The sequence below is a fragment of the Schistocerca piceifrons genome, chromosome 6 (genome assembly GCF_021461385.2).
Source record: "Schistocerca piceifrons isolate TAMUIC-IGC-003096 chromosome 6, iqSchPice1.1, whole genome shotgun sequence".
Lineage (NCBI taxonomy): Eukaryota > Metazoa > Arthropoda > Insecta > Orthoptera > Acrididae > Schistocerca > Schistocerca piceifrons.
Window position 1 is genome coordinate 71177282 of NC_060143.1, and position 12699 is coordinate 71189980.

The following is a 12699-nucleotide window of genomic DNA, read 5'->3' on the forward strand; positions in this document are numbered from 1 at the left end:
TAAACCTCCCTTTAAATATGTTACCTAAATTTTATATGTAGCAAAATATTATGTAATTCGCACCAAACCCAAAATCGTAGCAATTCCTATTTTTCACGGCAAACTTTTTCGAATTTCGCTCAGTGTCTTACTTCCACGTGAATATCACAGTAACTATGACCATTAACGAAGTGATGGGCAGATATTAATGAACCTGACATGTAAAGCTACAAGTGAAGCAAAAATGATTTTTTTAACAAAATGGATTCTGTAAAATCGTTTGAGAAAGACTGCAGGGTGTGTGCGTCGATTCTGTCATCACCGACTGGTCGAAATGTGGCAAACGCTTGTCGGATTCCCCTTCTGAACAAACGAATGAACTCACTCAGCTCGGACGAAAACTGGTCACAGCCATCTTCCGCAACCTATTGTTGTTAGATGCGTATTGCCATGAAATACGGCTGAGGACGCGGTCGGCAGTAACATCTGACTCCGCGGCTGGACGACCAGTACTCTGAATGAAGAACCGGAGCGCTCTGGCCTACCACTCGCTACGCCGCAGGAGCCGAGTGAGGCGGCGGGAGACTGACCATCTTCCTGCGCTGGTGTCCGATCTCGCCGGTGAGGTAGCCGAGCAGCAGCACCGGCGTGATGATGAGGTAGGCCAGGCACACGCCCTGGCCCAGCGTGTCGGCGTCCGGAGACAGCCGGTGGAAGCTGACGGGCCCGCCGCCGCGCCCCAGCCGCGCCACCAGGGTCGTCGTGAGCAGCATCGCCTGCAACACGGCCAGCCGTCACCTCACACAGCTATTAACGTGCTACTCGATCTAAATGTTTAATGAAGAAGCCGATACCACAGCAATTTACACTATTGGCCATTAAAATTGATACACCAAGAAGAAACAGATGATAAACGGGTAGTCATTGGACAAATATATTATACTAGAACTGACATGTGATTACATTTTCACGAAATTTGGGTGCATAGATCCTGAGAAATCAGTACCCAGAACAACTTAATGTAGTTCAATTTTGCTCTGGTATAAGCTTATGCTGGAGGCCACGGTTTATCAGTTATACAAGAAAAACTCGTTTGAAAGTAACTTTTTCTCAGTACAAAATTTGACTGCACAAATTTCCTACAAAGCGCTCTCTCTCTCTCTCTCTCTCTCTCTCTGTATATATATATATATATATATATATATATATATATATATATATATATATATATATATGGAAAAAATCGCAACACAAAAAAATTCAGATAGCGTAATGACATGTCAGGACTTCATTTGTCTACGTAACATATTTAAGTGAATAACACTGCAAGATGACAGGTTAATGTAAGCTAGAGATAAGCCATTGCAAACGTGAAACGCTGGCACACTAATAACCGGTGTCACGGCGAGACTATTGAATGAAAACGGTGAATGAATTGTATTGTACACGTGTCGGCTGTCAGTTTGTGGGATGGAGTTCCACGCCTATTGCACTTGGTCGGTCAATAGAGGGTCGGTTAAAACTGTGGATGACGCTGGAGACGTCCGTCCGATGACGTCCCACACGAGCTGGTGATCGAGCAAGCCAAAGTGACATGTCTACTATCTGTGCAACATGTTGACTTACAACAGCGGTATGTGGGCGAGCGTTATCCTCTTGGAAAACATTCCCCGAAATTCTGTTCAAGAATCACAGCACAACATGTGGACTCACCAGACTCATGTACAAATTTGCATTCAGGATGCGTGGAATAGCCACGAGAGTGCTCCCGCTGTCATACGAAAACGCTGCCCAGATCATAACTCCAGGTGTAGGTCCAGTGTCTCTGGCACAGAAACAGGTCGGTTGCAAGCTCTCAACTGGCCTCCATTTAATCAACCGCACAGCCATCACTGGCACCGATGCAAAACCTGTTTTCATCCGAAAACACAACACTCCTCCACGTTGCCCTCCAATGAGCTCTCACTTTAAACCACTGAAGCCGCAGATGACGGTGTTTCGGGGGCAGTGGAATGCACATTACAGGGCGACTGGCTTGAAGTAACCGATTTTTAGCAGCCGGTTGTCCGCAGCTCGTGGTCTTGCGGTAGCGTTCTCGATTCCCACGCAAGGGGTCTCGGGTTCGATTCTGGGTGGGGTCAGGGATTTTTCCTGCCTCGAGATGACTGGGTGTTATTGTGTCGTCTTCATCATCATCATTCATCCCCATTACGGTCGGAGGAAGGCAATGGCAAACCACTTGTGCTAGGACCTTGCCTAATACGGCGGTGCGGGTTTCCCGCATAGTCAAATGGTTCAAATGGCTCTGAGCACAATCCCGCATAGTCCCCTACGCTCCTCGGAGTATGGGACCTCATCATCATCATCATCATCATCTGCCACTGTGGTGCCAACCGCTGCCCAGATTTCTGCTGCAGATGCAGTACGATGCACCGGACCCACACGCCGGACACGATGGTCCGACCGTACATTCATGACACCATTGCTGCCAGCATTCTTGTACAGTGGCTACATTCCTGCCAAGTCTTCCTGCAGTATGAGATAAGGAACATCCAGCTTCTCGTACCCCTATTACACGACCTCTTTCAAACTAAGTGGAGTGTTGATAATGGAATCTTTGTTGTTTTAAAGGCATTCCTGACTAACATCAATGTCAAAGGCAACTAACGCTCACGACTGTTACAGCGTTTATTTATAGCAAATCTGATTTGGATCCTCATAATGGCTCTATTAGCGCAATTCATATGCGACTGTCGCGAAGTTTGATTAGACGCCATCTTTCAGATGTAGAAACGAGCCAACCAACTTTCGTTTATGTCGCTCGACTCCTTCTCGCTGTTGCTATTTTTTTCCGTCATGTATATAAGGTACAAGGTGTACTTGGTAGAATACCCGTCCACCGCCACACTTTCACCTGCCCATGTTGGGCAAAATTTTTTTGCCTGACTCATGTAATACTATCACCGCCAGAGGGTGGTACGGGACTACAAGTCCCACCGCCACACCTCCAAAGTGAATTGCAGTGACGCAGTCACTGCCCTGTGGAAATTTACTGCCTCACCAACACAGTTAGACCGCAATAGACCGGTGATGCTGTATTGTAACATATCACCCCGGACTACAAGTCCATTAAAAAAAAAAAAAAATGGTAGAATACTACCTTCAAATTCTGCCTCTGGGTACCTTCACTAGATACCATTTTGTATCAGCTGTCCTAGCGGCATCGGTATGAAAGCATAATTCGGCTAGTGTGGAAGTTTTTGTAAGCGCTGTTTTACTTGTTCGGCGGTTTTTCAACTGGAGGCATTAAATACCAACAAGTTAAAAACATCAGGGTCTATTGCCTGTTAGGGCAATCAGCAGCAGGAACTGTCCCAATGCTACTGATGGCTTATGGGCAGAAAGTTTTTACGAATGGTTTTGTCGGTTTAAGTGCGAGCGAATTTCAATTGAAGACGAATCACGACCACTATATCGCTTGATTTCCAGAACAGACAAAAACATTGAAAAAATCCTTGTTGAAATCATTCTTGTTCGTCGTAGAACAATCTACACTCCTGGAAATGGAAAAAAGAACACATTGACACCGGTGTGTCAGACCCACCATACTTGCTCCGGACACTGCGAGAGGGCTGTACAAGCAATGATCACACGCACGGCACAGCGGACACACCAGGAACCGCGGTGTTGGCCGTCGAATGGCGCTAGCTGCGCAGCATTTGTGCACCGCCGCCGTCAGTGTCAGCCAGTTTGCCGTGGCATACGGAGCTCCATCGCAGTCTTTAACACTGGTAGCATGCCGCGACAGCGTGGACGTGAACCGTATGTGCAGTTGACGGACTTTGAGCGAGGGCGTATAGTGGGCATGCGGGAGGCCGGGTGGACATACCGCCGAATTGCTCAACACGTGGGGCGTGAGGTCTCCACAGTACATCGATGTTGTCGCCAGTGGTCGGCGGAAGGTGCACGTGCCCGCCGACCTGGGACCGGACCGCAGCGACGCACGGATGCACGCCAAGACCGTAGGATCCTACGCAGTGCCGTAGGGGACCGCACCGCCACTTCCCAGCAAATTAGGGACACTTGCTCCTGGGGTATCGGCGAGGACCATTCGCAACCGTCTCCATGAAGCTGGGCTACGGTCCCGCACACCGTTAGGCCGTCTTCCGCTCACGCCCCAACATCGTGCAGCCCGCCTCCAGTGGTGTCGCGACAGGCGTGAATGGAGGGACGAATGGAGACGTGTCGTCTTCAGCGATGAGAGTCGCTTCTGCCTTGGTGCCAATGATGGTCGTATGCGTGTTTGGCGCCGTGCAGGTGAGCGCCACAATCAGGACTGCATACGACCGAGGCACACAGGGCCAACACCCGGCATCATGGTGTGGGGAGCGATCTCCTACACTGGCCGTACACCACTGGTGATCGTCGAGGGGACACTGAATAGTGCACGGTACATCCAAACCGTCATCGAACCCATCGTTCTACCATTCCTAGACCGGCAAGGGAACTTGCTGTTCCAACAGGACAATGCACGTCCGCATGTATCCCGTGCCACCCAACGTGCTCTAGAAGGTGTAAGTCAACTACCCTGGCCAGCAAGATCTCCGGATCTGTCCCCCATTGAGCATGTTTGGGACTGGATGAAGCGTCGTCTCACGCGGTCTGCACGTCCAGCACGAACGCTGGTCCAACTGAGGCGCCAGGTGGAAATGGCATGGCAAGCCGTTCCACAGGACTACATCCAGCATCTCTACGATCGTCTCCATGGGAGAATAGCAGCCTGCATTGCTGCGAAAGGTGGATATACACTGTACTAGTGCCGACATTGTGCATGCTCTGTTGCCTGTGTCTATGTGCCTGTGGTTCTGTCAGTGTGATCATGTGATGTATCTGACCCCAGGAATGTGTCAATAAAGTTTCCCCTTCCTGGGACAATGAATTCACGGTGTTCTTATTTCAATTTCCAGGAGTGTATGAACTGTTGGAAATGACTTGAATATCTTGGAGTTCTTGTAAACGAATTTTTGACCGAAGATCTGAAGATGAACCGTGTCGCAGAAAAGTTCATTCCACATCTGCGTTTTGATGTCCAGAGAGCCAACCTTTTGCTGGTGTGCCGCACACTGAAAGATTAGTCAGAAATTGATCCAGAGTTTGATGCAAAATTCATCATGGGCAACGAATCGTGGAGTTGAAGATACGACCCAGAAACGAAGCAGCAGTCTTTTCACTGGACGACCCCTTCATCAACAAAACCAAAGAAAGCAAGGCAGGCGAGGCGCCATGTCAAGACAATGTTGGTTTGTTTTTTCGACATCAGTGGGATCATGCACTATGAGTTCGTTCCCAAGGACACCACACATAGCCAACATTACTAGCCTCAAATGCTAAAACGATCTCGTGAAGCTGTCACAAGAAAGCGTCCTGCAATGTGGCAATCAGGTGCTCGACTTTTGCACCACGACAATGCCCCTGCGCAAGCAACACCGAATGTCAGGCAGTTTTTGGCCATAAACCAAGTGACTACAGTTTTCGACCCATCTCGCCTCCTTTGACTTTTTTCTTTGTTCCTAAGAAAAAGAATTCCGAAGGGAAGCGTTTTCAAGACGTAGAAGAAGTGAAAAACATAACTGGAAGCAGTAAACAGCATAATTTCAGTCGAGTTTAAAAACTGTTTCTACTAATGAAAAAAAAGTTGGGACAAGAGTATTACGTCTGTTAAAGCCCGTGTTGAAGGTGTGTAAATTTTGAAAATGCTCCGTCAGGTACAGAATTTTTTGTAAAACAATTGTTGTTTTTAAGTTCCCTCTCGTACACGGATTAGCCCAATCTTTATCACCACTATTATGTAAATTGAAGGCGGAGGAGCGAGAAAGGAAACTAAAGGAAGTAATAATATCAGCTGCTTCGGCACTTTATGGGAATCATCAGTGAAGAGTAAAAATGTATGCTGGATGGGGATTCGAACCCAGGGCCTTATGCTTTCCTTCTTTTTCTTTTTTTTTTCTTTTTGATCTCATTTAGTTCTATATTGTTCGTTGAATTTATTCGTGGCGGACAACCGATGACACCCGTTCTGGTTGTTCGTTGATCCGTTTACTCAGTTTTTTATTACAGAGGGTAGCTAAACCCTCTGACAGAACACGCTGAGCTACCGTGCCGGCAGAGGCAGTAGCGTTAACCACTGCGCCATCCAAGCACAGCATTTATCGCCAAAGCGTGGACTATCTCGCCCCGCTTCCTCGTCGACGCATATTCTCACCTAGCGCCACCTGTCCGCAGTACCTGTCCATGCCCTCCAGGATCGCTAAATTTAGATTCCCTCTGGAGGCTGAACGTAAATGTGCCCATCGAGATACATCTACTATATGAAAAAAGTGGTTCAAATGGCTCTGAGCACTATGGGGCTTAACATCTGAGGTCATCAGTCCCCTAGAACTTAGAACTAGTTAAACCTAACTAACCTAAGGATATCACACCCATCCATGCCCGAGGCAGGATTCGAACCTGCGACCGTAGCGGTCGCGCGGTTCCAATCTGAAGCGCTTAGAACCGCTCGGCCACCCCGGCCGGCTACTGTATGAACAGACAACTATAAGATCAGACACCACGCATTCATATAATTTATCATCATTGTCAGTCGTGAGATTCACTGTCTCCTGGATGCATTTCGGGCACGTAACGCAATAGGGAAAGTGTATAAGTATGACAGAGACAAATGAGAAATCATTCCAGTGACGATTCGACCCTCAACTGGGTAATCCATTGACATAAACGACTTTGACAAAGAAAAGATTGTTATGGCCTGGCGCCAGGGAATGAGCTTCTCGGAAACGGCGAAGCTGGTCGGCTGTTCGCATGCTACTGTGGTCAGCACCTATGATGGTGGTGGTAAGTTCCTATGGGACCGAACTGCTGAGGACATCGGTCCCTAGGCTTACACACTACTTAATCTAACTGAAACTAACTTACGCTAAGGATAACACACACCACACACACCCATGCCCGACGGAGGGGGGTGGGAGTGGGGGAGAGGGGAGCAGCGTGAACAGTGGCACGGCGCCTGAGACCGCGTGGCCACCCCGCGTTGCCCCAGCAGCTATAGTAAGTAGCTGAAGGCCGAAAAACAACCAGTTGCTGATAAGGTATTGGGCATCCGGCCCTCATCACAAAATGTGAAGGTCGGAGGCTTGCCGGCTTTGTACAGCAGGATAGTCGACGATCTGTGGCAGATGTGACGACAGGGTACAATGCTAGTGCAGGTGCAAGTGTTTCGGTGCACACCACTCATTGCACATTGTTAAACACGGTGGTCCACAGCAGACGATCGCTACGTGTTCCAGCGTATCATCAGTTACGACTGCATTGAGCACAGGGTCATCGAGACTGGACCCAGGGCCGATGCATACGTGTCGCCTTGTTGGATGAACCACGTTCCCTGTGTTTGCAGGCGGGTGGTCGTGTCCACATGCGCCGCCATCCAAGTGAACGGCCGCTCAAAACATGCCCCGCACCTCGGACAGGGCGATAAAGGCAGTGTTCTGCCACGGCAGACATGGACCCGTGATTCCACTGCACCTGTGGTAGTACTATAAGCCGTGTGGGCTGTGCAAACTTTATTACGCAGTAGTTGCGTCCGTTCGTGCTTGGTATGTTCCACGAAAGCGATGGCATCTTCTAGAAGGGCAATTGTCTGTGTCACAAGACCAGAATCGCAGTACAGTGGTTTGAGGGGCATGGTAATCAACTCACGGTGATATCTTGGCCTTCGGGAACTCCTGATATGGACCCTGTGGAACTCACTTGGGACTCTATGGGGCGACAGCTCCAGGTACAAACTGTCAGCCCACAATTTACGGGTACTGCACAGGTTTCTCTTAAGTCCCGGAACCTGCCAAGGACTTGTCAAATCCATCGCATCGGAATCGCTGTTGATAATCTTCTTACACTTTTGGGCCACAGTAACATAATAATGTTTGAGTGATATTTCCGCCACTTGACTGTACAAACTCCTTTATTACATATTGCTGTCATGATATTGGACTTAACAATTATCAAGTACAACAAAGTTGGGTATCAGTGGACTTCGTTAATTGAAGACATCGTTAAGATCTATTAAACTAGGTGTCCCAGCGTGTATATAAGTGCAAAATCACAGCAGTCATATATATTTTTTGATTTTGTTGTTGTACAGAGTGAATCACCTAAAACTTCCACCGCATCTATTGAGGAAATGGAAAGTGCTGTTGACATGTGGTTTTCACAGAATTGGTTGGTAGTCAGGGGCTCCTATTTTTAGCTAATAAACAGATTGTATGAGAGTTATTCGGAAAGTAAGGAACGATCGGTCACGAAATGGAAACCACAGTGAAAATCCGATGAAGTTTTGCTCAGGTGTGTTGGGTAGTGTCTCTAGTATGCCCGTCGATCGCGGTACGTCGTTCTTTTCAGTTCTGAGCACACAGGGAGCACATAAAGGTAGTACAAGAATAGTGTCTCCCGCTAAGTACGAAGCCATGGTGAGAAATTTCGCCTGAAGTGATGCAGCCAACATTACATAACTGTCGTGCGTTTTCATCTTAAAGACAAGTCTCAGCCGCATTCTGCCAGGGGCAATGAAGGTGCTCCTGCATCGTTTTCAAATGGAAATGTTTGATTACCCACAATGAAGCCCGAAATTGTCTCCTTCCGAGCTTCATCTCTGCTCGCATGAAACTCTGACTCTGAAGACAACATTTTGGCACAGACAGCGAGCTGTAGGGCAGCGTAGAGAATTGGCGGAAAGCACTAGCGACTGCCTTCTATAACGTGGGTACTGGGAAGTTGGTACAACGCTATGACAGGCGTCTAAGTCGGATCGGCGACTATGGAGATAAGTAGCTGGAAGTTGTAGCTAACTGTCGATTTACACTTTTTTAAATGGAATAATACCTATTGACAGTAACAAGCAAAAGGCAGGATAAATTCGAACGTCAGTGGTGCTTGTTGCACGATTCTAGTGCGAGTCGTTTACGGGACATCGTATGTTGAAAAGTTTTCCCGGCGAAACTTGTTTGAGCCATTCAATCTGCGTAGTGACCGCCCCCGGTAGCTGAGTGGTCAGCGCGACAGGATGTCAGTCCTAAAGGCCCCGGTTCGGTTCCCGGCTGGGTCGGAAATTTTCTCCGCTCAGGGCCTGGGTGTTGTGTTGTCTTAATCATCATCGTTTCATCCCCATCGACGAGCTAGTCGCCGAAGTGGCGTCAAATCGAAAGACTTGCACCTGGCGAACGGTCTACCCAACGGGAGGCCATAGTCACACGACATTGACCTGTGTAGTTGCTAGGTATGGTGTTGTTGTTAAGTTTATCTACACTGTGCTTGGCGTTCCTTGAGTGCATGACGTCATGCTAGTCATCCAGTGTGTGACAGTCCAAGTAGCAGTTCGTGAGTGGACCAATGCAGAAAAAGCCGACATGTTCATGGTGTATGGAGATTGTAGGAAGAATGCAGTTCATTCGCCGGGCGCGATGGCCGAGCGGTTCTAGGAGCTTCAGTCCGGAACCGCGTGACTGCTACAGTCGCAGGTTCCAATCCTGCCTCAGGCATGGATGTGTGTGATGTCCTTAGGTTGGATGGGCTTAAGTAGTTCTAAGTTCTTGGGGACTGATGGCCTCCGATGTTAAGTCCCATCGTGCTCAGAGCCATTTTTTTGCAGTTCGTTCTCGTACAGTGTATGTGGCAAGATATCCCAGTAGACGTCAACCATCTCGGCAAGTATTTAAAAACCGCTTCTACAAGTTACGTGAAAATTGTAGTGGAACACCTAGAAAAAAATGGTTCAAATGGCTCTGAGCACTATGGGACTCAACTGCTGAGGTCATAAGTCCCCTAGAACGTAGAACTATTTAAACCTAACTAACCTAAGGACAACACACACATCCATGCCCGAGGCAGGATTCGAACCTGCGACCGTAGCGGTCGCGCGGTTCCAGACTGTAGCGCCAGAACCGCTCGGCCACCAGCGGCCGGCGGAACACCTAGACCACGCAGCACAAGGAAACAAGTGACGAGCGCTGTTGCAATTGATCAGCACGTGAGCTCCCGCGCAATCGCACGAGGAAGTGGTATGTGTCAGGCAAGTGTAGTACGCATTCTCCATCGACATTGGTTCCATACCTATCACACCTCTCTCCATCAAGAGATGCATAGAAACGATTGTGAGAACCGTGTTAACTTTTATACATAGGCATTAAGGCATGGTACTCCAGATGTATCATGTATCTTGTTTAGTGATGAAGCCACAATTACCAATCATGGCCAAATAAGCCGCTAAAACATGCCCTATTGGTCTGTTGACAGTCCACATTGGCTTCGTTAGGTGGGTCATCAGAGTTCATGGAGCGTAAAAGTATGGTGTGGGGTAGTGAACAATCAGTTCATAGGCCAGTTTTTCATTGAACGCCCTCAAGCATCGCGACCACGTAAAAGGCCATCTTCCACGGATGCTAGATGAGGAGCTGCAGACTAGGAGGAACCTGTGCTACCAACACGATGGCTGTTCCACCCATAGTGCACGAAGTACTACACCGTTTCTTCACGAAATATCATTCAGATACTATCATTGTTGTATTCTGTTGCAATGGGAGCAGTCACTTTGCTTTGTTTTGGCTCATCAGTGTATGTTTCGTAAGTCGTTGGAGACTCTGGATTTAATCGTATAACTTCAGGTCGATGAATCAAGAGAAGGAGGCATCCAAGTTCATATTAATAACATAAAAATATCTATTTTGAATATAGTTTTTACATAACCTTGCTGTTTAGGTATCAAAGTAATCTACGTTTAAAATACTAACTGGATATCAGTCAACTGATTGAGATGCAATGAATTTTGTCTATTTAGATTGTGTCGATGACGTATACGGGGTAGTAATTGTTAAAATCAGTGTTAAAATGTAGTAACAATCACCTTTTACTGTAGAAAAGCAGCAAAATTGACGCGTTTCGAAGCAGCAAACCTTCGTCTTCAGAATTATTCTACAAGAATCTTACAGAAGCGATAAAGATAAAAATATTAATATTTTTTTTCACATCCTTTCTAATCGTGTCTTGCTAGAACGTGTTTAATAGTTTCATTAGATTTTTTGTAGAATAGCTCTGATGATGAAGCCTTCCTCCTTTGAAACCCGTCAGATGTAGTGCTCTGCACTCGAAAGGCTGTTGAGTCTACAGTTTAATACCGAGTTTTTTATACTTCCCATCGATTAATTTCTTGGGGCACGACTCGTTTTAAGACTCGCGGGATTAGTTATGTACCTAAAAAATGGTAATTTTAGAATCTGGCCTCCTTGTATAAAATTACTGCTGACTCTATCTGCACATTGAACAAAGAAAATTGCAGATATTTGCCGAAACACAAGATACATGGCGCTTACGAGTCTTAACGCAGGCACATGCTGTAATATGAACAGTAGCGGTCCAGTTGTAGTTCCACGATGCACATCAGAAATTAGATTTTTGTCCGTCGAGACTCACCGAGATACCGCGTGGTTAACACTCTGGACTTGCATTCTGGAGGACGACGGTTCCGAACAGGTGTCATTTTATTACCAGAAGTTGAAAATACCGCCTCACTTGTAAAGTTCTTTTATTATGACAAGACGGGTTTCGGGCTGTTATAAGCCCATCTTCAGGTATCCTAACTTTGTGCTGTGGCCCCAGAGCGCCGCGGTGGACGTGCACTAGGAGCGGTGCGCTACCTATGAAGCTAGTGTTCCATCTCTAATGACCTCGACGTCGATGACACGATAAAGCCCAATCTTCCTTCGTTCATTTTTTATGACTACTGACAAGACTAACGTGCTGGGTTCAGGCTGTTAGTGGCTTTTTGCTCCTATCGTAAGCACTTGTTACCCTAAACAGAGATATACTGAAAGAAAAGAAAAAGAATGGAGTAGGAAGGCGAGTGCTAATAAGAGATGGTGGAACCTGCTCCTGCTGTGTGGTTGGCGGGTACTCACAATCTCGAGGATCTTGAGAATAAAGCCCGGCTGCTTGAGGTCCTTCACCTTGACGGCGAACATCTTGGCCTGCATGTCTGGAGCACACCGAGGCGAGGCGGTGGACTGCGGTCTGGTGGATGCAGAAGCTCCGCCGGCCAAGCGATGCTGCGCTGTGTGTGTGTGTGTGTGTGTGTGTGTGTGTGTGAGCACACTGCCCACGCCGCCCGGCACGTTGCAGCAGCAAACAGCTAATGGACGACTTCCCACTGCGGCGGCCGACCCCGGAATGCGACCTGTTTCTTTTGTTTCTGCTGCTGTCTTTTCTTATTTGGCAGCTCGTATGACATCGCAAACTACCAAAATACGAAGAACGTTATAGGACACGTGCGTAATCGAAAATGCTGTGCCGGGGACATGACTCGAAACTAAGTTTCTAAAATGCTGAGCGACAGGGTAGCTACAATTAAACTTTCGCTGGTTGCGTCAGTGTAGACGTATGTGTGCCCAATTTTATAGGAATGATGTTCAGATAACGAGCTGCAAGACTTTCATTCGTAGAATTCTTAGTGTCATGACTCGCCGTTAGGCGCCAGTACTGGAACTGCGACATAGGGGTGAAACACAAACATCAGTGTGAATTACAACTGCAGACGGTCAACATGGTTCTGCAGAAGATGAACCGGTCTTTTTTTTTTTTTGTTCGAAACAGCAATTGTGCTGTTGATCTTCACGAGATCGA

At 47.4% G+C, this 12699-nt stretch overlaps 1 protein-coding gene across 1 annotated transcript in view; it reads right to left on the reverse strand.

Annotated features, from left to right (window-relative positions):
- LOC124802798 overlaps window positions 1–12127 on the reverse strand; it is a 47669-nt gene extending 35542 nt beyond the window's left edge. Inside the window, exons 1-2 of the mRNA XM_047263800.1 lie at window positions 11979–12127; window positions 570–755 (exon numbers count right to left, since the gene is read on the reverse strand). Coding sequence (XP_047119756.1) covers window positions 570–755; window positions 11979–12053 — 261 coding nt within the window. The 5' untranslated portion in view covers window positions 12054–12127. The remainder of the gene's footprint in view (window positions 1–569; window positions 756–11978) is intronic.
- Between the last annotated feature and the right edge of the window lie 572 nt (window positions 12128–12699).